General features: G+C 50.1%; 3 protein-coding genes across 3 annotated transcripts in view; 2 read left to right on the top strand and 1 right to left on the bottom strand.

Annotated features, from left to right (window-relative positions):
• The window catches only part of NOS2 (nitric oxide synthase 2), a 38495-nt gene extending 29654 nt beyond the window's left edge, over nt 1–8841 (top strand). The window contains exons 21-29 of the mRNA XM_049789007.1: nt 336–499; nt 1492–1699; nt 3430–3517; nt 3864–3985; nt 4570–4718; nt 5740–5934; nt 7156–7331; nt 8108–8260; nt 8763–8841. Coding sequence (XP_049644964.1) covers nt 336–499; nt 1492–1699; nt 3430–3517; nt 3864–3985; nt 4570–4718; nt 5740–5934; nt 7156–7331; nt 8108–8260; nt 8763–8841 — 1334 coding nt within the window. The remainder of the gene's footprint in view (nt 1–335; nt 500–1491; nt 1700–3429; nt 3518–3863; nt 3986–4569; nt 4719–5739; nt 5935–7155; nt 7332–8107; nt 8261–8762) is intronic.
• Nucleotides 1–26614, top strand: part of PIGS (phosphatidylinositol glycan anchor biosynthesis class S) — a 1033024-nt gene that overhangs the window by 777569 nt on the left and 228841 nt on the right. The window lies entirely within an intron of this gene.
• On the bottom strand, nt 8825–26359 carry LGALS9 (galectin 9). Its single transcript, XM_049788894.1, has 10 exons — nt 26321–26359; nt 21338–21429; nt 19169–19367; nt 16764–16874; nt 14674–14709; nt 13858–13908; nt 13326–13367; nt 12498–12586; nt 12223–12385; nt 8825–9097 (listed from the first exon to the last, which is right to left on the bottom strand). The coding sequence occupies exons 1-10, from the start codon at nt 26357–26359 to the stop codon at nt 8951–8953; spliced, it is 969 nt and encodes a 322-aa protein (XP_049644851.1). The 3' UTR covers nt 8825–8950.

Genomic DNA, 26614 nt, shown 5'->3' with positions numbered 1-26614 from the left:
GAGCAAAGACAGAAGAAGCTGCAGAGGCTGCTCATAGGTGATGCCTCATAGGTTTAGTCATGTGGCATCGCTGTCCACCTTGGTGTGTCCTGAGAAAGGCTGGGTCTGAGCCAGAGAGACTTGGACTCTGCTATGTAACCAGTTTGCCAGAATGTCTGCACATGGCCGGCTCTATAGTCCTGCCTCTGCCACACCTTATTCCTGCTCTTTGCAGCTGCCTGGGCTAGAACTTCAGCATCTCCTCCCCTGCAGCTAAAGAGTCGGAGCTTCTGGTTCAGAGGCCTCTTTGGAACCTCTAATGGCTCTTGTTCCTGTCTGATTCCTTCCTTATTCAGGAAGCTACTGGGTGAAGGACAGACGGCTGCCCCCCTGCTCCCTCAGCCAGGCCCTCACCTACTTCCTGGACATTACCACACCCCCCAGCCAGCTATTGCTCCGGAAACTAGTGCTGCTTGCCACAGACGAGGATGAGAAGCGAAGACTAGAGGAGCTGAGCCAGGTGATAATGAACTGGCAGGAAGGCTGGGTGGGGACTCAGGGTCAGGGCTGGCCTTTCACTTCCAAGGAATATGTGAGAGTCATCCAAGGTTGCAGGCAGTTAAGTACCCTTGTGTTTCCATGTGTGACCCTGGACATAATCGTTCTAAATGAACTAAATTTTGAAGTGTCTACAGGAGACAACCAAAGTGTCCTTCCTCAGAACTATAGCTGGACACCCACCCTGACCACTGTGTCTTGTCTGTCTCTGTGCTCCCCAAACCTGGAGCAATCTTGGAACTTCACAAGTGTGGACAAGTAAGGGTGTGAATGCATGGGGAGATGGACCCAGACAGGTGTTAGCTAGAACAATCGGTTCATAAGAATAGAATGTTATGAGTTCTTAAAAATTAATGTATTCTACTTTGCCAAAGGGGCTTGAACTCAGTTCCTACACCTGCAAGGCTTGCACTCCCCATTGAGCACCCTAATTCATGAATGTATTTAAGGGAACGAATGAATCTAGACTCAAGTCTTTCTAGTTCCTGGTTTTCCCAGCATCATCATTGCTAATCTCTTGGATTCCAGCTAAGGGCTGTACTGTACTACCTTGGTGAAAATGTTCTCTTTTAAGATTAATATCCTCATGAGTTAAGAGATGTTCTCCTCCATTCACGAGAAAATTAAGTATTTGGGACAAAAAAAAAAAAATCCCCAGGAGCTAGGGCTTCCAGATCAGACCTGAACCCAGGCTCACGTGATTCCTAAGCCTTGAGCTAAAATTAACTGTAATTAAGACCTGATTTCTCGAGTGGCTCATGGTGACATTTTAAGCGCAAGAATCACCACCATCCTGGCTTCCTACAGGGCACTGATTGCTTCCTTGGCAGCTTGGGTCAGTCTCAGCACCCTGGACAGCGTCCGGGTGTCCAGCCGGCGTGGGAAGGGCATGAGGACGGGTTTTAACTGTACTGGGGTGATATGTGCGTCCCTCACACCTTGCCTGACTTTCAGCCCTCGGAGTACAACAAATGGAAGTTCACCCACAGTCCCACCTTCTTGGAGGTGCTGGAGGAATTCCCGTCGCTGCGGGTGCCGGCTAGCTTCCTGCTCTCGCAGCTCCCCCTACTGAAAGCCCGCTACTATTCCATCAGCTCCTCTGCGGCCCGCTCTCCCTCCGAGCTCCACCTCACCGTGGCGGTGCTCACCTATCGCACCCGAGGTAAGGCTGCTCCCCAGCAACACGCTCCAGGGCTGGGAACAGCAACCCGACGTATGGGGTGCCTTTGCTGGACGCAGAGCACACTCCTGGTTGCAGTTTACAGGGGGAGGAAGCAGGCAGACAGTGGGAAACTGAGTCAGACCTTGCCTCGGCTGTGGCATGTAGTTAGTTGGTTCAAGGGTTAGGGTTGCATGTGTGGTGTTGGGCCTGACACCCAGTTATCTGGGACTGAGCTTTGCACATGCAAAGCAGAAAATTTCAACTACTAAGCCCCATTCCCAGCTTCGAGTCTTCACCTCCCTACGGAAGTTCTTTTTGTTATTGTTGGGCTTTACCCAGCAGTGCTTGGGCGCTACTCTTGGTGTGTTGCTCACTTGGATTCTGCAGTGCTGGAGGGCCGTGCTGTGTCAGGGATCAGAGTATTTTGCATGCCTCTATGTGCAAAGCACACACTCCAGCCCATGTGAGCCATCTTCCCCCTATTTAAGTTTGCCACCCATTGAACTCCTGGGCCTGCCTACTGTTGAGACAGTTGAATGAGCTAGAATATGCAAAGTTTGATGCCAGAGGAGCTTCAGAATACTTCAGGGTATTCTAGTTCAGCCTGAGTTGGGTGACTTCAGTGGAGTTCGCTTTGCAGGGCCAGCCCTGCCTCCTAGAACTTCTCTTGCAGGTGGGGCAATAGTAAACACCTTAAGTGCATACGTGAGGTATCGAGACCAGGACTGTGGATGGCAGAGGATGTGGCTGGCTTCACTAGATCTGGAGCCCCCAATCTGCTCTGTTGGTCTTACCCCACTCTGGCTGCTTCATGTACATTTTACTCATGGAACTGGCCTCACCTGAATTGGCAAAGCTGAGAGCTGGTTTTGCCAACCATGGCCCTATAGACTCTGCTCAATGAGAATAGCCTCGCAGACACTGAGAGCAAAGCTAAGCCAAACACTCTTTTCAGATTGGACAGAGTGGCCAGTGGAGGGACTGTGTCCCTTCATTAAGGGGTTTCATGAGCCTTGGAGGGCTCCTGGGGGAGAAGGTGAGATGTGGGAGCAGACAACACTCAGGAGATGATGCATCATCTATGTTCCTGTCAGCAAGGGCTGTCTTCATGGGTCACCATGAGGACCATTCCCAATGACTGGGAGGGTCCTGGAGATGCTTGGACAGGCCACTGGTAGGAGCCAGTCATACCAAGCTGTGTCCTGTAGCTGCCAGTAGCTGAGTGGCTGTGACTGAGTCTCCTTCCCCCTCTGAGACTTCATTTCTGGCAAAAGCATGGACTTGTCTGAACATTCTTTCCCCAACTCTGGTCTAGCCAGATAGTCAGGACCAGGGCCTGAGAGATGGGTAAGGTGTAGTACCTTGCATGTGCTGACCCAGACATCACATATTATTACCTTCCCCAACCTCTGCTAGGAGTGATCCCTAAGCGCAGAGCCAGCAATCATCTCTAAGAATCTCAGGGTGTAATCAAAAACCAAATACAAACAAGCAGGGGCTGGAGAGATAGGACGGTTGTTCGAATCCCAGCATCCCATATGGTCCCCGAACCTGCTGGGGGCAATTTCTGAGCGTAGTGTCAGGAGGAACCCCTGAGTGCTGCCAGGTGTGACCCAAAAACCAAAAAACAAAGACTTGAAGAAAAAAACAAACCCTCCTTAAAGGTGGGAGGAGGTGATGCTCAGAGGTGCCACCAGGAGCGCATTGCTCAGACACTGTTGTCCTAGCAGGTGGCCAGGGTCCCCTGCACCATGGCGTCTGCAGCACGTGGCTCAGCACCCTGAAGCCTGGAGACCCTGTACCCTGCTTTTTGCGAAGGTAAATCCCCTTCACCTACCCTCGGGCCCTTTGACACCTGGGAGTCCTGGGGTGAAAGAGAAGAATCTGGGATTGGTGCCTTGGACCCAGCACCTTGGAGATCATATGAGTCTCTCTGGCTGTCTCAGGGGTCATCCACTGTCTAGGAAAGAGACAACAGAAAACAGTGGAAAAACTGGGAACCAGAAGGATGGGACCTTTTCCTGAAGGCTTCCAGGGTGAGGGTAGTGTGACCAGCAGAAAATCAGATGAGCTTATTGTCCTCACACCCCTAACATCATGTGAACCCCCAGGCCATTCTATCCTCCTGACCTCTCTCCCCATTCTGGCCTGTTGTCCCCTTCAGTGCCAACAACTTCCAGCTGCCTCAGGACCCTTCCCAACCTTGCATCCTTGTCGGCCCCGGCACGGGCATTGCCCCCTTTCGCAGTTTCTGGCAGCAGCGTCTCTATGAAGCTGAACACAAAGGTGAGGGGAACCCCCAGCGTTCTGCAGGGGTGAGAGGTTCTCCATGCCTAGGAGTGGGTAGGGGGCATGCTGCCAGTGCTGACCTGCTGGGACTGTAGCTCCTACCCACAGCTTTCCCTGGTCCCCAGCAAGACCTCAGCCTGTGTGGGCCCATGGGTCAGGCTTGCTGTCTCCTGCCCATGGAGCCTCCTCTTGGTGGCCACAGTACAAGGGAGAGCCTTGCTTCAGGGACTGTGAGATTACTCAGAGGCCTAATGTGTGGGTTTTGCATGAAGGAGCCTCGGGTTTGATTCCCAGTACCTAATAAACTCCCAGCACTATTGGAAATGAGTCCCAGAACACCTCTAGGTATGACTCAAAAATTTAAAGAAAACCCTGCCTTTTAGCTTTCAGTAGGCTGTATGGTTCTGGTTGGTTCTTGTTTCTGTAAGTAGCTGTATTCGAGGCAGCCAAATACCCAGGGCCTCCTCTATGAAAATGGGAGTTGGGGGGCTTGAAAAGAGAACTGAACCAGCATCCAGCCTGGTACCATCGTCCGCCCCCTGGTGGCCGTACTCCTCACTGCAGCCTATTGGGTCTTTCAGGGCTACAGGGCGGCCGTCTGACCTTGGTATTTGGGTGTCGTCACCCAGAGGAGGATCACCTCTATCGGGAAGAGATGCTAGAGATGGTCCAGAAGGGGGTACTGCATGAAGTGCACACAGCCTATTCTCGTCTGCCTGGCCAGCCCAAGGTGAGTGCAGTCAAAAACAACTGACACCCGGAGAAATAGCACAGCGGCATTTGCCTTGCAAGCAGCTGATCCAGGACCAAAGGTGGTTGGTTCGAATCCCAGTGTCCCATATGGTCCCCCGTGCCTGCCAGGAGCTATTTCTGAGCAGACAGCCAGGAGTAACCCCTGAGCACCGCCGGGTGTGGCCCAAAAGCCAAAAACCAAAACAAAACAAAAAAAACCAAACCAAAACAACAACAACTGACAACTTAGATCCCTGCTCTAAGATGAAGGCAGAGGCTAGAGCAGCAGAGCGTGCAATCAAACTCCCTCTTTTACCTTCCAGAAGAGACAGATCAGTGTTGCATGCTGGGCTAACCCCCTGGGATTCATGACTTCCAGAAAAGAAGTAGTCCAGGATGGCTTATACTTGAGCAAGCTGGGGAGCAGCTGCCACACACCCCTAACTGTGAACTGGCCTCTTAGGGCTCCTCTCAGAACCAGTGCTCTCACGTGCAATAGGAACCGCAGTCTGAGAGTGAGAGTGTCTTGAGGGTATCTACTCTGTAATGAGTGGGGGTCTCAGCTTGCAGTTTTTCACAAGAAATCAGAGTCACTGGAAAAGGTACATTTTTGGCCAGGGCTTATTGGCCAGCTTCTTGGATCTTACTAAGCCAGCCAACCTTTTTTTTTTTTCCTGCTGCTTTTCCAGCCACATTTATTAGCCAGAGTTTAACATAAATCACCTGAGGGTCAGGGTTGACTAATTAAGGATACTTGTGCTAATTAACTCAGAAAAGGTGAAAGGAAAAAAAAGTGTTTTTAAAGGTATATAACAACTGCCTACAGCTGTTCCCATTTCTCCATGGAGGAGAGGGCTGAATGGACCCCTCCTGAATGAACGGTAAAGTCCAAGGATGTTGAGGGACACAGATCTCAACAAGGAAAATCCCAGCTAGTTGCACTTCCCACCAGCCCTGAATCATCCCAACAGGCCTGGGGCCTGGCTGCAGGACCTGGACCATGGTTTCCTCCATTTCAGGTCTATGTACAGGACATCCTGCGAGAGCGGCTGGAAGGCGAGGTGCTTCGTGTGTTACTTGAGGAGCGAGGTCACATCTACATCTGTGGGGGCGTGTGCATGGCCCATGATGTGGCCCACACCCTGAGGCAGCTGGTGGCTGCTGCATTGAGCCTGAGCGAGGAGCAGGTGGAGGATTATTTCTTCCAGCTTAAGGTATGGTAGCTGCTATGGGCTCTGGGGGTGCAGGTGGAGGGCACAAGAAAGGAGCCAGGACTGAGGTTGGAAGTGGAGGGTCAGGCTCACAGTAGTCCTGGACCCAAAGGGTTCTTGGAGGTGCTGAAGATTATACCTGGGAGGTATTAGAGGCCCAGGTGTGTGCCCTGCTTCAGAGGCCAGCTGAAAGGAGATCTGCCTTTTCTTCTGCTCAGTTGTGTCACCAAGTAGAAGCCCCAAGCACTCTGCTTTCAGAATGCCTCCATGCAGCATCTTTTTGGTAACTACTCAAAAGAATTAAAAATAGAGGACTGGGGCTGGAGCAATAGCACAGTGGGAGGACGTTTGCCTTACATGCAGCCACCTGGGACAGACCCAGGTTAGATTCCTGGCATCCCATATAGTCCCCCGAGCCTACCAGGAGAGAATTTTGAGCATATAGCCAAGAGTAACCCTTGAGCGCTGCCGGGTGTGGCCCAAAAACAAACAAAAACACACACAAAAGAAGAGGGAGAGAGACACCAAACTGATTGATAGTACAGCAGATAAGGTGCCCACATTGCATACAACCACTGCTGGATAGAGCCCCAGCACCTAGTGTGGTCCTCAGATCCCTCTAGAAGTAACCCCTGATCACAATCAGGAGTAAACCCTAAGCACAGCCAGGTACAGCCCTTAAAAATCAAAGTGACAAAGTGACAATCAAGTTTGAGATATGCTTAAAGGAAGACAAGGACAAAGCTTTGCTTCAGGACTTCTCTGTATCCCAACACTGTGGCCTCTCAGGCTTGGGTGAAAGCACACAGCATCTCCTCAACACTTGACTCATTCCCTGGAATTTTTTTTTTGTTTTGTTTTTGGGCCACACCCGGCAGTGCTCAGGGGTTACTCCTGGCTGTCTGCTCAGAAATAGCTCCTGGCAGGCACGGGGGACCATATGGGACACCGGGAATCGAACCAACCACCTTTGGTCCTGGATCGGCTGCTTGCAAGGCAAACACTGCTGTGCTATCTCTCCAGGCCCTCCCTGGGATTTTTTGAGACACAGAAATATTGGGGAAGTGGTGAGGTGCTCAGCAGAGAGCACTATAGCAACACATGGCTGAGCCAAGCTGGTGTCTGAGAGAGAGGGGAGTGAGGACCCGAGTAACCCGACCTGTTAGGGCATCATGGTCAGAAGCCACCAGTCCCACAGAGCTGATTTGTGCCTTTGCTTCCTAGAGCCAGGAACGCTACCATGAGGATATCTTCGGTGCTGTGTTTCCCCACAAGGCAAGGAAGGATGAGGCCTTGGAGCTGCCCGATAATCCTGAAGCTCTGGTCCCTTTCACAAAGAAGTGTGAAGTCGAAACTGCAGGCATGGAAGCGACTGTTGATTTCCTGCCATCACTGTCCCAGTAAGGATGGAGGAACAGAACAGTGTGGCCCTAAGTCTCATATCCTATTGCTCCAAATGCTTTACTTGACCTGCCATGGAGTAGCTGTCTAGACTGAGTGGAGCAACCATTTCTCTTGAGTCTGCCCTGCTCCAGAGAACAGAGAAAAGTGGCCTCCCAGGTCCCTCAGAGACTAACCCTCACAGCAAAGCCAGACTTGGCTAGTGTCTGAGGAGGGAACCGTCTTCTGACCGCATTGCTTCTAGTGACCACCAGGAGGCGCCATCTTTATTCACTAGCTGCCTTATGTACAGTTATTTATATGTCCGTATTTAAAAACCTGATCCCAGTCAGCCCTGGAGGACCTCTGGGGCCTTCCCAATGGAGATATTTATATAAAATGTATTTTATTTTAACCACATTGCATCTATATGGGCTTTATTTTTGTCAGGGAAAGTTGTTCTGAGATACACAGTGCAAGGTGCCAGAGCCTGCCTAGCCACACTGCTTCTCTGAAAAGGCCCAATTATGGGCACAAGGAGCCTGTCTGATTGTGGGCACAGGGGTCTCAGGCCCTGACCACAGCCAAAGGAGACTTGGACTTCCAAGACAGAGCTGGTTCGCCTGCCCAAGAAATGCAAGGCAGGCTTGAGGGGTCCGTCAGGGGCCAGCAAAGCCTGGATTTGACCTTGACTTTATTGGAAAATGGTCTCTGCCTCCCAGCCCTGCCTGCAGCAGCCCCTGAGATGGCTGGAGGGGAATAGGTTGCACCAACTTTTGCTGTGCCTCCCTTGTAGTTACCAGGTAGGGGGCAGCCACCCCCACACTGCAGGGTCCCTGCCCGGGCCGAACCCACACATCAACAACTTTCCCACCAACATCCCAGACCCCCTCCCCATCCCCACCTTCTCCTGGATGCTGCCTCAGTCATCAGCCTCTTTAGAAGCAAGGTTCCATTTCTGGGTTCACCAGTCCCCAAATCTACTACACCACAAGATCCAGCCTGAAAGGCCCACGTCTTGTCTGACCTCAGAAGAGAGTGGGGTCCTCCTGGGTGTCAGAGCCCCTGCTCAAGCAAGCCACAATGCCCCCCAACTGACCAGTATCTCCCAGTTCCCGATTCCAGAATGTCCCTGAGGACTTTTAATCAACTGTCCTAGGCCTTTGTCCAATTAGCATTTCTTACTTTATTTGAGGGTTCCTAGGAAAGGGTAGGTTCCTGCTGATAGAGTTCATAAGCAGGAAGATGCCAGGAACACCCATCAGGGATTTTGCTGGAAAGGGGAGTTCTGAGGGAGTGAAGGAGGGATAGGAGAGGTTAAAGGTCAGACGAAGACTGTGAAATGCCCATCATGTAGAGTTGAACAGCTGGTGGCTTAGGACTGAAGTGGAGTAGGGCACCATGGGGCGCAAGTTTGTGGGAGAACACAGGACCCTCCCTCTCTACCACAGGACTAAACTTGGGCCTTCGGACTGCCCAGACCCCTCCCTCCCATCCTCATTGCACCCCAGTATTTGGCAACTGCTGTAGGACCAGACTAAGACAAGGACCCATGGGAACAGCCCAAACTTTGGACAGGATTTGGGGGGCTGGGGCTGAGGCAGGGTGATGAGCTGACGGCCCAGTCAGGGGTCTTCGCCTAGACTTGCACGTGGTTCAGTTGGATGTCACCTGCCACTTCCAGCTGGTTGATGGCCGGCAAGTGCTTCAGGCGATGCATGTACTCGAGCAGGTGCTGGCCGTCCACCGCCACCTTGAGACAGTGGCTCTCACACATGATCCATATCTGCAGAGCCATGCATGAGCACTATTTGCAGAAGCCCTGATGCTCCACAGCCCCCACACCTGTGCACCAGTCAGGCTCAGTGACTCACCTTCACTCTGCCTGCTGCCAGCTCTCCTGTGACCTCTGCATACTCTGTTCCTGTCCTAGAATGTCCCCCCACCCCGCACCCCTTGGCTGCAGGGACCACTGCTCTTTGCCCCCAGGATTTGCCCAGCAAGACCAGCCTTCCTGTATTCCCATGTCTTGAGCCTCTCCCAAGCCAGCCAAGTGCCCCTATTTTCATTCTCACTCTTCTACTGGCCCCTGTGTCATAAGGAGCAGGAGTGCTGGTTTGAGCCATCATGACCCTGTCACTAGCTCAGGAGAGATCCGCACCTGTGCTCCTGCCCAGAACCTACCACCTGATGGTTCCAAGACCACCTGTTGGTGCTAACTGCACAGATCACAGCACCCTCTCACTTCATTCTTTTTTTTGTTTGTTTTTGTTTTTTGTTTTTTTGTTGTTTTGTTTTTGGGCCACTCCCGGCAGTGCTCTGGGGTTACTCCTGGCTGTCTGCTCAGAAATAGCTCCTGGCAGGCACGGGGGACCATATGGGACACTGGGATTCGAACCAACCACCTTTGGTCCTGAATTGGCTGCTTGCAAGGTAAACACCACTGTGCTATCTCTCCAGGCCCTCTCACTTCATTCTTACATCTCAGTGGTACCCATCATGATACAAGAGACTGAGACAAAGAACAGCCAACCTACTTGCTCAAGAACACACAGCCAGGGCTAGAGTGGTGGTGCTAGAGGTAAGGTGTCTGCCTTGCCAGTGCTAGCCTAGGATGGACAGCGGTTCGATCCCCTGGTGTCCCATATGGTTCCACAAGCCAGTAGCGACCCCTGAGTGTGACCGGGTGTGGTCCAAAAACCAAAAAAAAAAAAAAAAAAGAACACACAGCTACAAATACAAATATGGTATTCCTTGCTTGCACAGCTCCACACTGTAGGGTTTGTTCTTGGGCTAGGAATCAAATCTAAAGCCTCATGTATGCATAGTAAATGCTCTACTGCTCCATTGCTTAGCTACACATCAGGCTCACAGGATCTAAACTCCAGGGCTCACAAGACCCTTCACCAATCATTTCAACATCAGTGGCAGCGTGTTGGGAATAATTTAAATCACACTTGCAGGGCCTGGAGAGATAGCACAGTGGCGTTTGCCTTGCAATCAGCCGATCCAGGACCTAAGGTGGTTGGTTCGAATCCTGGTGTCCCATATGGTCCCCCGTGCCTGCCAGGAGCTATTTCTGAGCAGACAGCCAGGAGTAACCCCTGAGCACTGCCGGGTGTGCCCCCCCAAAAAAAAAATCACACGCACAGGTGTACACACTTTATTGACCAGACATCACTTTCTTTCTATCCTTCTCTCCTTCCCTATTTCCTTCCTTCTCTCTTTTTCCTTCCTTCCTTCCCTTCTTCCCTCCTTCCTTCCCTCCTTCCTTCCTTCCCTCCTTCCCTATTTCCTTCCTTCCTTCCCTCCTTCCCTCCCTCCTTCCCTCCTTCCTTCCCTCCTTCCCTCTTTCCTTCCTTCCTTCCCTCCTTCCTTCCTTCCTTCCTTCCCTCCTTCCCTCTTTCCTTCCCTCCTTCCTTCCTTCCTTTCCTCCTTCCTTCCCTCCTTCCTTCCTTCCCTCCTTCCCTCTTTCCTTCCTTCCTTCCTTCCCTCCTTCCCTCCTTCCTTCCTTCCCTCCTTCCTTCCTTCCCTCCTTCCCTCTTTCCTTCCTTCCCTCCTTCCCTCTTTCCTTCCTTCCCTCCTTCCCTCCTTCCCTCCTTCCCTCCTTCCTTCCTTCCTTCCCTCCTTCCTTCCTTCCTTCCTTCTTTCCTTCCTTCCCTCCTTCCTTCCTTCCTTCTTTCCTTCCTTCCTTCCCTCCTTCCTTCCTTCCTTCCTTCTTTCCTTCCTTCCCTCCTTCCTTCTTTCCTTTCTTCCTTCCCTCCTTCCTTCCTTCCTTCTCTCTTTCCTTCCTTCCTTCCTTCCCTCCTTCCTTCCTTCCTTCCCTCCTTCCCTCTTTCCTTCCTTCCCTCCTTCCTTCCTTCTTCCTTCCCTCTTTCTTTCCTTCCTTCTTTCCTTCCCTCTTTCTTTCCTTCCTTCTTTCCTTCCCTCTTTCCTTCCTTCCTTCCCTCCTTCCTTCCTTCCCTCCTTCCCTCTTTCCTTCCTTCTTTCCCTCCTTCCTTCCTTCCCTCCTTCCCTCTTTCCTTCCTTCCCTCCTTCCCTCTTTTCTTCCTTCCTTCCCTCTTTTCTTCTTCCTTCCTTCTTTCCTTCCCTCTTTCCTTCCTTTCTTCCCTCCTTCCTTCCTTCCTTCCCTCCTTCCTTCTTTCCTTCCCTCCTTCCCTCTTTTCTTCCTCCCCTCACTGCCTCACTCCCCTTCCTTCCTTCCTTCCTTCCTTCCTTCCTTCCTTCCTTCCCTCCTTCCTTCCTTCCCTCCTTCCCTCCCTCCTTCCCTCCCCCAGCAGTGCTCAGGGCTTACTCCTGGCTCTGTGCTCAGTGATCAATCCTGGCAGGGTTCAGGAATCACTCCACATGTGGTACCAGAGATTGAACCTGAATTAAATGTGCAACACAAGCAACTTGCCCCCCTTCCGTACTAGCTCTCTGGCCCTTTGAGCTCCCAGGGTGATTTGAATGAGTGGTGAGGGCCAGCCCTCCACTCTGGGTCTTGCTCTCCTCTCCCAAACCCTCGGAGATTCAGGTACCATCCTCAGCACCACCTGCTTCCCTGACAACATCCAGGAAGGGTATGAACATGAAGCCTGGAGTAGCCCCTGAGCTCCACTGGGGTGGCCCCAATCTCCTCTCCCCAATAAAACTGATGAAAGAAAGAGGGTGATGAGTGCCTGTGGAATGAATGTGTAAGAGGCTCCTCTTTGGGCATTCTTGGCTCTGAGCACTGGTGCCTTCCTGCCCTGGTCAGTGTGTCCTCTCCTGCCCCAGCACACAACAGCGGGAACCAGTGAACACTTCCCTGCTGGACATAGTCTTCATCCGACAGGCATCAGCCCCCAAAGCACCCCAGGTGGCCCCTCAGCCCTCCTTGCCATTTCTTCTGCCCCAAGAGCCCCAGGGAGATTCATTTTGGGACCTTACTTGGAAGCCCTGGCCTCGGGTGAAGGGCATACTTCGGGGCAGGCTGCGCTCCTCAGGCCCCCAGGAGTTTTGGGTCTGTGTGTTCCGGACCACGGTGTTCTCATTAAACCGGGGGTTCAGGTGGAAGGCGATGTCGTTTCCGGAGCGCAGGTTGATGTGGAAACTAAGAATGGACAGCTCATGTGGGTTTTTCTGCCCTGAGCTCAGCCCGCCCCACCCCCCCCCATCCCTCAGGACCCCAGCGGTCCTTCTTTTTCCTGAGGGGCCTAGCTTACCCTTTGGCATAGGGCAAGACAGTGCCTGAGATGATGATGCTTTTGGATGGGAAGAGGCCCCCTGGTATGGAGGTGAAGAAAGGCATCGGCTGTCAAGAGAGAAGGGAGTCTCAGTGGTCGCCACTGGAGCAGGTACCCCAGACTGAACTCTGGGACCCAGAGAGGACAGTTGTGCCTGTGAGTAATGTCTCTCTGAGAAAGAGTTCCATGGAGCAAGGTTTGATTCAGTCAACACCAGGGAACTACAGCTTCCTCAAATGAACTGTCTGGAGTGTCGGTGGGAAAGGGAAGCCATAAAGTGTACTTGGAGAAGAGTAAGTTGAGAGACTAAAAGCACCTTTTCATTTGTGTGTTTTAGTCTGGTAGTGTTTAGGCCAGGGATCAAACCTAGCTTGACCACAAGCAAGGCAAACACACTACAGGCTGTACTATTATTCCAGTCCATCCCTGCATGTTTTTAAGGACTTCAACTGGGAGATAAAATAGTGGCAATACATTCCTAGTATCACACCTGACCCAGTCAATCACTGGCACCCCAGAGTCCCTTGCATATTTCCAGGTGCAGCCTGGAAGTCCATGAGCACAGCCAAAACTCTAGAGGTCTCCAGTACCATACTCTCAGGCTTTTGCTTTGAACTACCAGCCCTGCAGACTGAAAATCACCAGTTGAACTCCCTGAGCACTGCTAGGGAACTCCCCACCTCTCAAGGAAAGAACTTTAGAGGACCAAAGGGCTGTTTCAATTGTGTGAATGACCCTTCATCTCTCTCACAGCTAGCATAAGTAAAATCTTTCCCCCACCCCACCCCATCACAAGAAACCACTTACATAGACTGGGTTGGGATATATCGCAGGTGAGAAGCTGGTATTCTGTTGAGAAAGACCTGAAATTCAGGGTGTGCAAGCATACACATGCCAGGACTATGTGTCTACTTCTAGGTGTACCATTAACTGTCCTTACTGTGTCAGAATAAGTTCGATGACCCCCTGAGCTCCTCACAGGAAGCTCCTCTACCCAGACCCCCCATATGTTTGGTAGGAAGAAGAGAAGTTTAATTCCATGAGCCGCAGTGAGATCCTGGGACTGCCCCTCAGGCTGCAGGGCCAGGAATACCATGCCCTGCCATACCCTGAGAACCTGCTCTGGGGTTGTTGGGTAAAGTCAAATCTGGCCCAGAATGTTGGGCCCCAGAACCAGAACCTCTGCTGCCCCAAGGGAAATAGGTGCTTACATGGCTGTGAGCCTAGGGCCAAGTCCCAAATGCCCCCATCTTCTTTGCTAAACTCTTTTCTTCCCATCTCAGGGACACCACCACCCTGTGCTTAGTAAAGAGAAGGCGCTCAGATCTTTGAGACTCACGGGGAACATCTGTCCTGGGATTGTGTGTGTCGTGTGGATGACCGTTTGAGTCTGGAAGAAAGAAACAATGGGTTTATTTTTGTTGTCGTTGTTCATAGTACCTCGCATTCTGGCAGTGTTATTATCCCTTTGGCTCACAAGCAGCCACTGGTGTGAATACCGCCACCTGCCACTAGGGGACAGTACTAAACATGCGTCTCTGAAGCAGGTGGTCCATTTTTTTTTTTTTTTTTTGCATGTATTGGTTTTTTTGTTTGTTTTAAATTGTTTTAGTTTGGAGGGGGATCACACTTGAAAAGGCTCAGGGCTTACTCCTGGCTCTGCACTCAGGAATCACTCCTGGCAATGCTCAAGGGACCATATGCGATGTGGGGAATTAATCTCATGTTGGGCATATGCAAATCAAGCTGGTGATCTTGAACAATCCAAGCCCAAGAAGACCCCCGCATGAAGTGGTATGAGTGTGTCTTCTTTTCAGGAGAAGGGCTCTGACTATACTTGAAACCTGTGTCTTAGAAGCTGTTATCCAACTTCTCTCTAAGCTTGGCCCTGTTTTACTGACAAAGATATGAGAAAGGGTCTTTGTCTCCTCGGAACCGCTCATAGAAGGGTAAACATGAGCCACAGTGAGGAGCATGTTTGGATTGTTTCCTAATAGATTGGGAACAGCAGCCCTCCCCATGGCCAAACAGAGAAGCCTTCTCCCATCCCAGCCTCCCCGGACCTCACTCCTTAAGGGAGAGTACCACACTGGTCCTGCCTTCTCTTTATAACCCATGGGAAAAGACATTCTGGAAAGAAATCAAAGACACTTACGATGGGAGATGAGGTGGCTGACAACACAGCTGCAGACTGCAGAGAATGAAAAATCAGTGTGGTAGGTACAAGGCAGAGAAACATGGAGAAATGCCTTCCTGCTTCCGACAGGAAGGAGACAACTTTCTGCTCCCCAGAAGGAGCCCCCCTCCTGTGGCACCCAAGATCTCACCCTCTATCCTGGGCACATTTTGGTTGTAAAATGAAAGGGGAAGGTCCCCATTGGCTCAGTCCAAAAGGACAGTGAAATCCATCCTGTGTGCTCAGCAGGAGCTGATCTCTCCTCCCAACATCACTTTCTTCTGGCAGTGACTGAGACCAAGCTCTGGTGCTGAATAATCCTGGTAGTGCCCAGTTCTGTCAGTACTGAAGACAGCCTGTCCCACCTGGACAGCTCCAAAACCAGGTTGCCTGAAATACCACCATCCTGAAGCCATTGAGATAGATGTTGGTGCCCATCTACACCATGGCAGGAAAGGAAGGCTGACCCTTAGCCCCCTCCACTATCCCTTTCTTGTCCCCAACTAAAGATAGGGGAGGCTGGTATCCTTTCCACTGTCTGTGCCAGCCATTGTGCCAATTTGCCACTGGTGTAGGGTCCATGAAAATGAACATGCTCACTCTTGTACTGGGGAAGGAGGAAGGGGGTAAAGGGCATGCAGACACGGACTCACAGACAGGATGTGTGATCAGCACCTAGCATGCAGGAGGTGCCACTGAGGTGAGGACTAACATGACATAGAGCATTGAAAGAGGGGTGCTCAGGCGATGTGGGAGGCCCTTCAGCACGGGAACAGCAAAGCACCCAAATGGTGGTGACCAGTGGGGCTGGGGATGCTGTGAGGTAAAAGCCAGGGGTGATCCATGTGAGAGTGGGGGCCCTGCAGGTGCTGGGAATATGGCTTATTTTTAGAATGATATGAGCCCTTTAATCAGGAAGGGGGTGCAATGGATCTGACTGTAGGTCCCAATGTAGTGGTGGGTGAAGGTGAGTACCTCCATGAGTGCCTGGACCTGAGAGTGGTTCCTGAGGGAGGTGGTGGGGGGAGTGTGGAGGGATCCAGGCTCAGTACTGGGCAGGTACTATGGGGTTTGCAAGCCTCTGGGGGTGGGAGTGGATATCTCTGTCCTTCCTGCATGTGCTCAGCCCCCAGGTTCCATGTTGCACTCACTTGTGGTCTGTACCCCTTGGATTTGTGTGGTTTGCGGGGACGCTGGGAGAACTGCACCTGGGAGAAGGCTGTGAGGGTCTTCTGTTAAGACAAAAGCAGCGCAGTGAGGAGAAAGCGGTGGGAGCCAAGGGCTCATGGCAGGAGCAAGGATGGGTGAGAGCAGTGGGCACACGGCAGGTGAGGTCAGAAGTCACAGGACAAGTGAAGGCACAGGCCACAAGGTGAGTGAGAGCAGGGTCTTCATTGGCAGCTGCTGGCATGAGGAGGGAGAGTTTGGCAGGCAGGAAACGTGGGAGGGAGGCCCCCATTTGATGAAAGCTTGCATGTGCTTCTTCCTCGGGAACACACTCCCATCCAGAGGCTGGTGTCCTATGGGAATGGGAGACACACCCCCCCAATCTTTCCACTTTCACAATGCAGTTCAGATGCGGTTTGTGGGTGATCTTCTGAAGATTGTACCTGGGTTACCACCTACTAGGCAAATGCCTTAACCCCTGTTCTATCTATCTCTATGACTCCTTTTCAAAAAAAAAAAAATAGTCCATGGCTATTCCCTTGAAAATATGCTTTCTTTAAGCATTGGAGGCTTCTTGTGGACCCCAGGATCCTTTCAATGGTCCACTTTTCATTCTCCACTTTGGGAAACTAGTTTGAGGGTTCCCCATGACCAGAATGGAGAATTGGGGGACAACCAAGCTGGATTCAATATGATGCACCAACCTGGAGCTCTCCTGAGCCACTAGCCTCCTCAGTGGACTGGAACTATCAAGGATCAGAGAAAAAAAACCCTGGGATCTTGGAGTTGCAGGATGGTGAGGGTGATGAGAGGGGGGATTAGAGGTATGTTCCGATGGTCACTAGGAAGGGAGAACATGGTAGGTACATTGCTGCCGCCCCCTTGTATCAGGACAGTCTTACCTGGAAGTTGATAAAGGACAGCTGCACCCCACCAGCGACAGAAATGGTGTCAACGAGATGGAAGGGCACGCGGTGTGAGTACTGGCTGAAGAAGTTCCCATTCACTTCTACCTGTGGGTAGGAGCCAAGACTTGGAGATGTGCCTGGGCCAGGGCCAAGAATAGCCCTGAGACCCTAGACTCCTTGCTAGAAGTGGAGATGTACCTCTACTTTTCACATGGTGGGGAGCATTCAGCAGTCAGAGGTTGGAGCCCAAGTGTTCCCCCCTCTACCCACTTCCAAGTTCAGTGTTGTGGTTCTAATGTCTGTGTCTTTCATGGGGCTTGTCTTTCTGCTTCTGGCTCACCAGGAGTGAAATTTTAATATGTATATTTAAAAGTCCAGAGGGAAAATACGGAGTAGAGCCTTACAAGCATCTTACAAGCGGATGACCCAGGTTCAATCCCTAGTACTCCATACGGTCACCCGAGTTTGCCAGGAGTGATTCCAGGTGTGGCCCGAAAATAAAATTTGAAAAAGACTTTTAAAAAACAAATATGCAACGACGGTGATTGAGGAGAACTTTTACTGGGACCACGAAGAAAGACTTTGGGGTTAGACAACTTAGTATGCCTGGGTCCTGTAGCTGGTCTTATGGCAGAATGGTAGGTCTCTCTGTTTTTAGGTTTTTCTATTCCCCTAACTTTTGCTGCACCTATGCAAAAAACTGCCACCACTCCCTTTTTCTGTTTTTGTTGTTTTTCTTTCTTTTTTATCTTTTAAATAGGGGCTCCTGCCTTTTTCATAGAACCTTGGGACATAGATAACTTTATTTTATCTCATTTCTGCATTTTTCTTTTTTTTTTTTTTTTTTTTTTGTGGTTTTTGGGTCACACCCGGCAGTGCTCAGGGGTTATTTCTGGCTCCAGGCTCAGAAATTGCTCCTGGCAGGCACAGGGGACCATATGGGGTGCCGGGATTCGAACCGATGACCTCCTGCATGAAAGGCAAACGCCTTACCTCCATGCTATCTCTCCAGCCCCTATTTCTGCATTTTTCTATAAAATTAAGAAGAACGGGGAAAAGAAAGGATGGGGCCAGGGGCCAAGTGGTCTCAGGTGCATTGGTGGAAAAAAAAAAGGACAGAACTAAATATCCAAGCCAAAGTCAACAACAATATAATCAAGAGGCCTAAACTTAAACGGGCCTGTTATACTGACAGGCCAGGGAGCAAAGAGTGGTGGTATAGGATGCACTCTGGGACCATTGGTGGAAGGAGTCGACACTGGTGGTAGAAATAACTCTGATTCACTGTATATCTGAGATTCAACTATGAAGGACTTTGTAGATCAACAATGATTTCAATAAAATAAAATTAAAAAAATAATAAATATGTGCTGGCCAGAACAATAGCACAGCAGGGCATTTGCCTTGCATAAAGCCGACCCAGGTTCCCTCCTCGGCATCCCAATGGTCCTCCAAGCCTCCAGGAATGATATTTTATGTGCTGAGTCATGAAGAACCCTTGAACACCATCAGGTGTGGCCCCAAAACCAAAAAATAAAATAAAATAAGCATGCATTTTAAATGTGCACAGAACCCTAGAGGATGTTCAGCTGGCACAAACAGACACTCCCACCTGCCTCTCCAAGCCACAGCAAGATGCTTCTTGCAAAAGTGTTTTGCATCAGCTCGTCAACCCAGGTGTGTGTCAAGTATGGATGAGACTGCAATTGTGCATGTCCAGGTAGGGAGTCCCTGAGAGCAGGAGCAAACATGATTGCAGCAAAGGGGTGCAGTAAACCTACCCTTTAAAAGAGCCTAGAGGCCCTCAAGGCAAGGTGTGGACTAATCAAGTTCTTAGTAAAATCAACTATCAGGGGCCAGAGAGATAGTAAGGCAGGCGAAGCATTTCTTTCCCTTCATGTTTGGTCTCCAGAACCTCATAAGGTCCCGAGAGCCCCACCAGGAGTGATTCCCAAATGTAGAGCAAGGAGTAAGCCCTGAGAACTTCCAGGTGTGGCCCCAAAACAAACAAACAAAGATCCTGGTCACCTGCAGATACCAGTTAGGGTTTGTTTTTTGTTTGTTTTTGATTTTTGGGTCATACCTGGCGGTGCTCAGGGGTTACTCCTGGCTGTCTGCTCAGAAATAGCTCCTGGCAGGCACGGGGGACCATATGGGACACCGGGATTTGAACCAACCACCTTTGGTCCTGGATTGGCTGCTTACAAGGCAAACACCGCTGTGCTATCTCTCCGGGCCCTACCAGTTAGGGTTTGTAAGGAGACTGTAGACCCCTGTAAGGAAACTGTCTTTTCTCCATGTTGCTGAACCCAATCCCAATGGAGGCAGTTTGGGAAGAATTGTTGATGGCAGCACAGAGCCGGGAGGGCTTCTGATAGCAGAGAGGACTGTCCACTCACCTTAAAACCCATGTTCTGTACCAGGATGCTCAGCTCGAAAGGAGTCCCCTTCCGGAAGGGGACCTGACTCTTCCTTTCCTCGGTCCCCCAGCAGCCATTCTGCTTCGTGTTGCAGACCACAACCCCTTCTTCAAAACGAGGGTTGAAGTGGAAAGCCACGTTGTTGCCACTGCTGCCAGACTGAAGGTTCACGTGGAACCTGGGCAGGAAGGCACGGGTGAGCATCCTTGTTCAGGGGCAGGAACTGAGAAGCCTCTTACGTCCCAGTTCTTCCTAGAGACTCACATGAACCCCACTTATCCCCTACTTTGTTCATATCCCTTTTGTTCCCAAGATTTGCACCCAGGGTTTTACATGCATTTTGCCTTTCTAGTATCATTTTCTCAAAATAAATAAAAAATGGGACCAGTGGGGCCGGAGAGATAGCATGGAGGTAAGGCGTTTGCCTTCCATACAAAAGGTCATTGGTTCAAATCTCGGCATCCCATATGGTCCCCTAAGCCTGTCAGGAGCGATTTCTGAGCATAGAGCCAGGAGTAACCCCTGAGCACTGCCAAGTGTGACCCAAAAAACAAAAGAAAAAAAATGGGGTCAAAGAAATAGCACAGCAGTAGGCTGTTTGCCTTGCAAGCGGCCCACCCAAATCCTTGCATCCCATATCATCCCCTGAGCATGCCAGGAGTGATTTCTGAGTGCAGAGCCAAAGGTAAGCCCTGAGCACCATTGGATGTGACCCAAAAACAAAACAAAAGGGTAATGAAAACAGTGGGTAGCAGCACATATAGATCTTAAGAACTAATGACAAATAGGATTCTCGGAGCAAAGAATCTAAGACCATAGAATCCTAGGAAGTGGGATCCCATCTTAGATCTATCTGGGAACTTCTCCCCTCTCTGATGCCCAGTTTCATTGGAGTAAGGACATGCTCAGTCTTTTGGGCAAGAGGGGAGTGAAAAGTGGTCCTAGGGCTGGAGATGAGGACAGAGGGAGAGGGAAGAGATGAATATTCAAAGTGATTCTGGGATACTCCAGTGGCAGTTAGAGGGCTCTAGTGTACCTCACTTGCTCCTGTATGCTTTGCATGTTTGTCAAAGGTCCCACAAATGGCATGGCCATGCCTATCTAGAGGGAAAAGCAAGGTGGGGGGAGGGGTTATCTAGAATTGACATGCGAATGGAATGAGGGCTGGACCAGGAAGCCATGTGAAATGATCTAGAAAGTTCTTCCAGGCCCTGTGTAACAGGATTGCAGGAGCTGGGGATAGGGGTCTATGTGAGAAGTCAGCAACGCTGAGAAAAGGGGTCTACACCAGGGCCCCATGCATTGACATGTTTCCAGAGTGCTGTGGGTTTCAGTAGTCAGCATCATGTAGAAACTGCCAAAACTGCAGGAGCCCCATCCCTCTATACCCGCCTACATGCACCTTAGCCCAGGTCACCCTGGCTGGGCCGGAGAGAGGGCTGGTGGCTCCTGAGATGGGCAAGTTCCAACCAGACCCCCTCAGCCCCTCAGGATGGAAGGAAGAAGGGGAGAAGGAAGTGACAAGGAATATTTATATTTTGTTTTTGTTTGTTGGTTTGTTTTGTTTTGGGGGTGTTTTGATGGTGCCCAGGATTTATTCCTGACTCTGCAGTCTAGGGTGTATTCTGCACCCTAGAAAGATTCTGGGGACCATATGGGATGCTAGGGATTGAACTTGAGTCACCCACCGGCAAGGCAAGTGCCCTATCTCTTGCACTATCTCTCCAGCCCAAAAGTGGTTTTTTCACTTTCCAGGAAAGACCTTGAAACCAAAAAGTCTAAATTATATCTGATGACAAGTTTCAGTATTTCCACACAATATTTCCAAGAAAATAATGAAAAACAAGAAAATGAAATGTTTTGCAATTGTAGGCTATATTGAGCAAAGTTTAACCCTCAAGCATATTCATTTGCCTGTAGGCTGTTCTTCCTGCTTTCCTGTTGAGTGTTTTAGCCTGATGAAAATGGGAAATCTATATGTGAGTGGTGCTCCCACACCGCTGGCAGATGACATTGGTGCCAGGCATGTTGACAGGAGCTGAGTGGCTCCTTAACCAGATGAGGGATGTCAGAGGGACTGGGTGAACTGAGCTGAAAGGTGCTAAGGTTTGGTAAAGAATGAGGCTGGAGAGACCAAGTTCCAGGTACCTGTTTTCTCCATAGAGAGGAACAGTCCCACGGACAGTGATTTTCAGGCCATCCTGGAGTCCGCCTTGGATGATGCCATGGAAGGGAACGGCCTGCAGGGAAAGGGCAGTTTGTCTGGGGCCTACCAACCTCCCCTCCACAGCAGCATCTGCCTTTGTGTACAGGTTGGGTAGGCTGGGAGCTGTAAGCAGGTCAGAGGCTAGCTTGACCTCCAGGTCTTGCAGGCCTGAATCCTGGAAGTGTAGAGGAAGGATACTGGAAACTGAGCAGGAGCAAGCAGGCTCTGGAGGACGGGGGTGGGGGGTGGGGGGTGGAATAAGCACTCTCCCAGCATCTAGGAGGAAGTGACAGCTCCCAAGCAAGGAAGTAAGCAACCATCCTTTCAAGCAGGGACAGATGGCCCAGGGCTGTGGTAGAGGCTGCTGAGACCCTGACCAAGCTCCAAGCACAGTCTCCCAGCCTGTGGACTCAGGTCCCCAAAGGACTGAGAATCCCACCTGGAGTCCCAAGACCTCTACTCTGGAGGGTTGTCCTTCTGCCTGCTGGGAATTCCCACAGGAAGGCACCCTGCCCCCACCCTTTCCCCTGTACATCCAAACCAGAGCAGCTGTGATTATGACTTTTGTCCTCCCAGTCATCTGACTGGTGCTATGTCCCCATCCCCCCTATAGTTACCAAACAGCTTCCTCTGTAGCCACTCCTGGGTATCCCCCCATCTTCCCACCAGTCTCCTTTGCAATCCTGGAGACCACAGGGTGGAGGCTCCGCCCTGCCTAGGACCCACCTTTGTGCATCAAATTCTCTTTCCTGGGCCTCTTTTGTTTTAGTTTGGGAAGGGGTTGACTTACATAGGGGCTAAATCCAGGCTCTGTGTTAGGGGATTGTCCCCAATGGTGTTCAGGAGATCATACCATGCCAGGGATAAAACCCAGCCTCTTGTACAACAAAGAATGAGCTCAAGCCTTTTAAATTCTCTCTTCTTCACACCCCCTCAAGTGTCTCAAGAGTGTCTAGAAAGGCCTAGAGAAGCTTGAAAGCTTAAAGTGCCTGCTTGTCACGAGCAGGGCTTGGCTCCTAGCCTTGGTGGTTTCCAGCATTGCTAGAGAAACCCAAAGAAGGGCTCAAGAAGGGAGATGGCTGGAGTGCAGCTTGTATTCTTTTAGAGTCTCCAGGATGAATCCTAATCCTATTTCTCTTGACCAGAGTGGCCCAGGGGAATGTATGTGACCTTTCTCTACCTCAGTTTCCTGACCTGTAGAATAGGAATAAAATCCCACCTCCTGTGAAAGATTCATAATTTAGTGAGAAAATCTGTAGATGTGTTTGGTACACAGTAGGCAGTTGTTTCTCTCTACTACTTCTACCTCCCATTCATCCAGGATCTCCCTGAGCAAAGTCCCAAAATTGTCCACCAGCAAACTTTGAAATCTTTCCTCAGCAATTTTATCTAATGAGGCTCTATACAACCTGCAGTAAACGCAGCTCTAACTGGAATCCAGAAGTACTGCCTTTAAAACTTTCTAATTTATGTACATGTTATTTGGTTCTAATTTATGGGTTTGTTTTCTTGAAAACTTTCTTTTTAAAAATATCTTTATTTTCCTTTAAAAGTTTATGATTTTTGATGAGACAATCTTTTAAAAATATTGCAATGAAACAACGTAGCTTAGATTCACCTTTAAATATGGCATAATGCCTGTCTTACATGTGGGGGGAGAGTGGTATGCCTGAATGTGCACCCTACAGACTGCCTCATATTCCCAAAGGTTATCATCAGCACTGCTGTGTGATCCATAGTACCACAAGTGCAAGAATTACCATAAGAAGGGGCCGGTGAGGTGGCGCTAGAGGTAAGGTGTCTGCCTTGCAAGTGCTACCCAAGGAAGGACCTCGGTTCGATCCCCCCGAGTCCCGTATGGTTCCCCCAAGCCAGGGGCAATTTCTGAGAGCTTAGCCAGGAGTAACCCCTGAACATCAAATGGGTGTGGCAGAAAGAAAGAAAGAAAGAAAGAAAGAAAGAAAGAAAGAAAGAAAGAAAGAAAGAAAGAAAGAAAGAAAGAAAGAAAGAAAGAAAGAAAGAAAGAAAGAAAGAAAGAAAGAAAGAAAGAAAGAAAGAAAGAAAGAAAGAAAGAAAGAAAGAAAGAAAGAAAGAAAGAAAGAAAGAAAGAAAGAAAGAAAGAAAGAAAGAAAGAAAGAAAGAGGAGATGATGAAAATCATCCAAGGATAGAAGGAAAGTAAGTTTGGGTATAGAGGAAGAAAACTAGGACATGAGGGATGATTGTCAGAACAGGCTAAAGTTTACATGTTGTTATGTTTTCTATTGTATAATTTGCATGTTTGCATGTTTTCTATTGTATCAGTGAAGTCATACACTGCCAGAAAGTGCGAACACCCACTAGTCATGGTTGGCAAAATGACTATTGCTGCCTGGCCTTGAATCATTGGCTACTTGGAATGGTAGAACACAAACAGCCTAGCTCCAGCCTAGCTCCATGCATACAATGGACTTGGGACCTCATTTGGATCTAGATAACACAAGCTGTGCTATGTAGGCACTTTGGAGAGAACCTTCTTGTTCCCTAGGCCAGGTGTGAAAGTGGCCCTCAAAGGCTCTGGTGACCTCAAGATTCACAGCCTGCTATTCTTACCATCCCAGGGTCTCTTTCACACCCTTTGAGTATTTGGAGATCTGTCAGCTGGATGTTCTGAATCCCTGGAAATAATTCCTTTCTCTTTGCTGCCTAGAAGGCTGACAGTCTTTTAAGAGCCTCTTTTACTGCCAGAAGAGCAGACTCAGAGATGTGGAGCTTTTACTGAGGCTTATCCCTTTCTGCACTCTGAAAGCAGGGTGAGATCATAGGGGTGGGAGAAGGTGCCAGGTGCTAGAGGAAGTGGGTGGGTGTGTTTGTAGAAGGAATCTACAGCCTCCAGCAGTAGGGCAGCCGAATCTGAAGCAATAAGTCTCAAGAAAGATTTTGTGAAATTGTGTGTGTGTGTGTGTGTGTGTGAGAGAGAGAGAGAGAGAGAGAGAGAGAGAGAGAGAGAGAGAGAGAGAGATGTGAAGCAAAATAATTTTATTGAGGGGCCGGAGAGATAGCACAGTGGTAGGGCATTTGTCTTGCACCCAGTCGATTCAGGACAGACAGTGAATCAAATCCTGGCATCCTATATGATCTCCTGAACCTGCCAGGAGTGATTTCTGAGCATAGAGCCAGGAGTAACCCCTGAGCACTGCCGGACATGACCCAAAAACCAAAAGAAAAAGAAGAAAAGGAAGGAAGGAAGGAAGAAAGGAAGGAAGAAGAAAGAAAGAGAGAAGAGAGAAAGAAAGAAAAGAAAGAAGAAAGAAAGAGAGAAAGAAAGAGAGAGAGAGAGAAAGAAAGAAAGAAAGAAAGAAAGAAAGAAAGGAAGGAAGGAAGGAAGGAAGGAAGGAAGGAAGGAAGGAAGGAAGGAAGGAAGGAAGGAAGGAAGGAAGGAAGGAAGGAAGGAAGGAAGGAAGGAAGGAAGGAAGGAAGGAAGGAAGAAAGCTTTGAACCTAAAGATTAAAGAGCTTAAAAAATACAGTTGCTGAGTCTGGAGCAATAGCACAGCAGTATGGCATTTGCCTTGCATGCGGCAGATCTAGGACGAACTTGGTTTGATCCCTATATATGTCCCATAAAGTGCCTCTAGCCAGAACAATTTCTGAGCTCATATCCAGGAGTGACCCCTGAGCATCACAGGGTGTGACCCCAAAACCAAAAATAAATAAATTAATTAAAAATTATGTGGTTCATGGGGCTGGAGAGATAGCACAGCGGCGTTTGCCTTGCAAGCAGCTGATCCAGGACCAAAGGTGGTTGGTTCGAATCCCGGTATCCCATAAGGTCCCCTGTGCCTGCCAGGAGCTATTTCTGAGTAACCAGCCAGGAGTAATCCTTGAGCGCCGCTGGGTGTGGCCCCCGAACAAACAAACAAAAATTATGTGGTTCGTGATTACACTTCTTTACTGAGAGGTACAACAATATAGTGCATTAGAATTGAGCCATACCCCGCGGTACTCAGGGGTTACTCCCAGCTCTGCACTCAGAAATTCCTCCTGGCAGGTTCAGGGAACCATATGGAATATTGAGGATCAAACTTGGTCTGTCCTGATTCGGCTGTGTGCAAGGCAAAAATCCACAGTTGCCATAATGATAAATGTATTTATATGATAGCCTGGAAATATCCCTGGCAGCTGTTCCTCCCTGTTACTGCTCACTGGGGGTCTCTCAAGTCTGCCACATTGGAGGATGTGTGGCAGTGACCCCGATAACTGCTGTCATGTAGGATCAGGGTTCCAACACCTGCTAGGGTTGGCAGACAGAAAGGTGCAAAAAACCCCGTGTTCTCAATCACCCACAGTCCCTCCACAAACCCAGGCACACCTTGGGGGTCTTCTGAGCTGCCCCAGACACCTCACAATCCCCCAAACACTGCCAGCACCCCACAGTTTGAAGACACTTTAAGCACATCTTGTGATGCCCCCAGCTTAGCCACACCCCAGCAGGCACGAGGCTCCAGGACTCCCCCATTAGGGAAGTAAAAATCCCACACCCACAGGCAAACCTAGAAAGTCACTGGCTGAACCTCCTAAGAGTGCCCCCACCCCACCTACCATGCTGGCTGTGGCCCAAAGAAATCTTGTACCCTCCCTTCATACAAACCAACCACCACTCATCTCCTTGTTCCGACTCCACCCCAGCAGCCGTGTAGGGCAACATGCTTAGGATGCTCCAGGGACCCCTACTGCGTGCTGCAGGCTTCTTCCCTCTGTTCTGAGACGTCTCCCTCTGGGCCAAAAGTGTGGCAGGCCCGCCCCACTGGGCTTTTCTCTGCCTCCTCTTCAGGGTATCCCTGTCTCTGCCTCCTCTTCAGGGTATCCCTGTCACTCCACCCACCAGAGCCAGGTCAGCGACCTGGAGCCCCTTCCCCTGGAGACTCCACATAGCCCCCACACTCACGGGACTCAGGTAAGGAGGTTGCGTGCTCATGAAGGCCATGGCCAATGTCCAACACCGCTGCACACCAGCCTCAAGCTCCTTCTTACTGCTCTTCTGGGAGGACAGAGCTGAAATGAAACTTAAATTGACTGTGCTTCTGTGGGAGGAGTTAGGAGCAGGAGGAAGTGGAGTCTGACTGAGATAGTCAACTGGGCTGGGAGCAGTGGGGCTGGGGGGGGAACAGTACTTCAACCCAGTGACCTTTTCCTCATTCTCCCAGACTCCACCCCAAAACTAAACCAGAAGTTTGGTTGC

The sequence above is a fragment of the Suncus etruscus genome, chromosome 1 (assembly GCF_024139225.1).
Source record: "Suncus etruscus isolate mSunEtr1 chromosome 1, mSunEtr1.pri.cur, whole genome shotgun sequence".
Lineage (NCBI taxonomy): Eukaryota > Metazoa > Chordata > Mammalia > Eulipotyphla > Soricidae > Suncus > Suncus etruscus.
The sequence above is the reverse complement of the archived record's forward strand: the minus strand, read 5'-3'. Positions and strand labels throughout refer to the sequence as shown.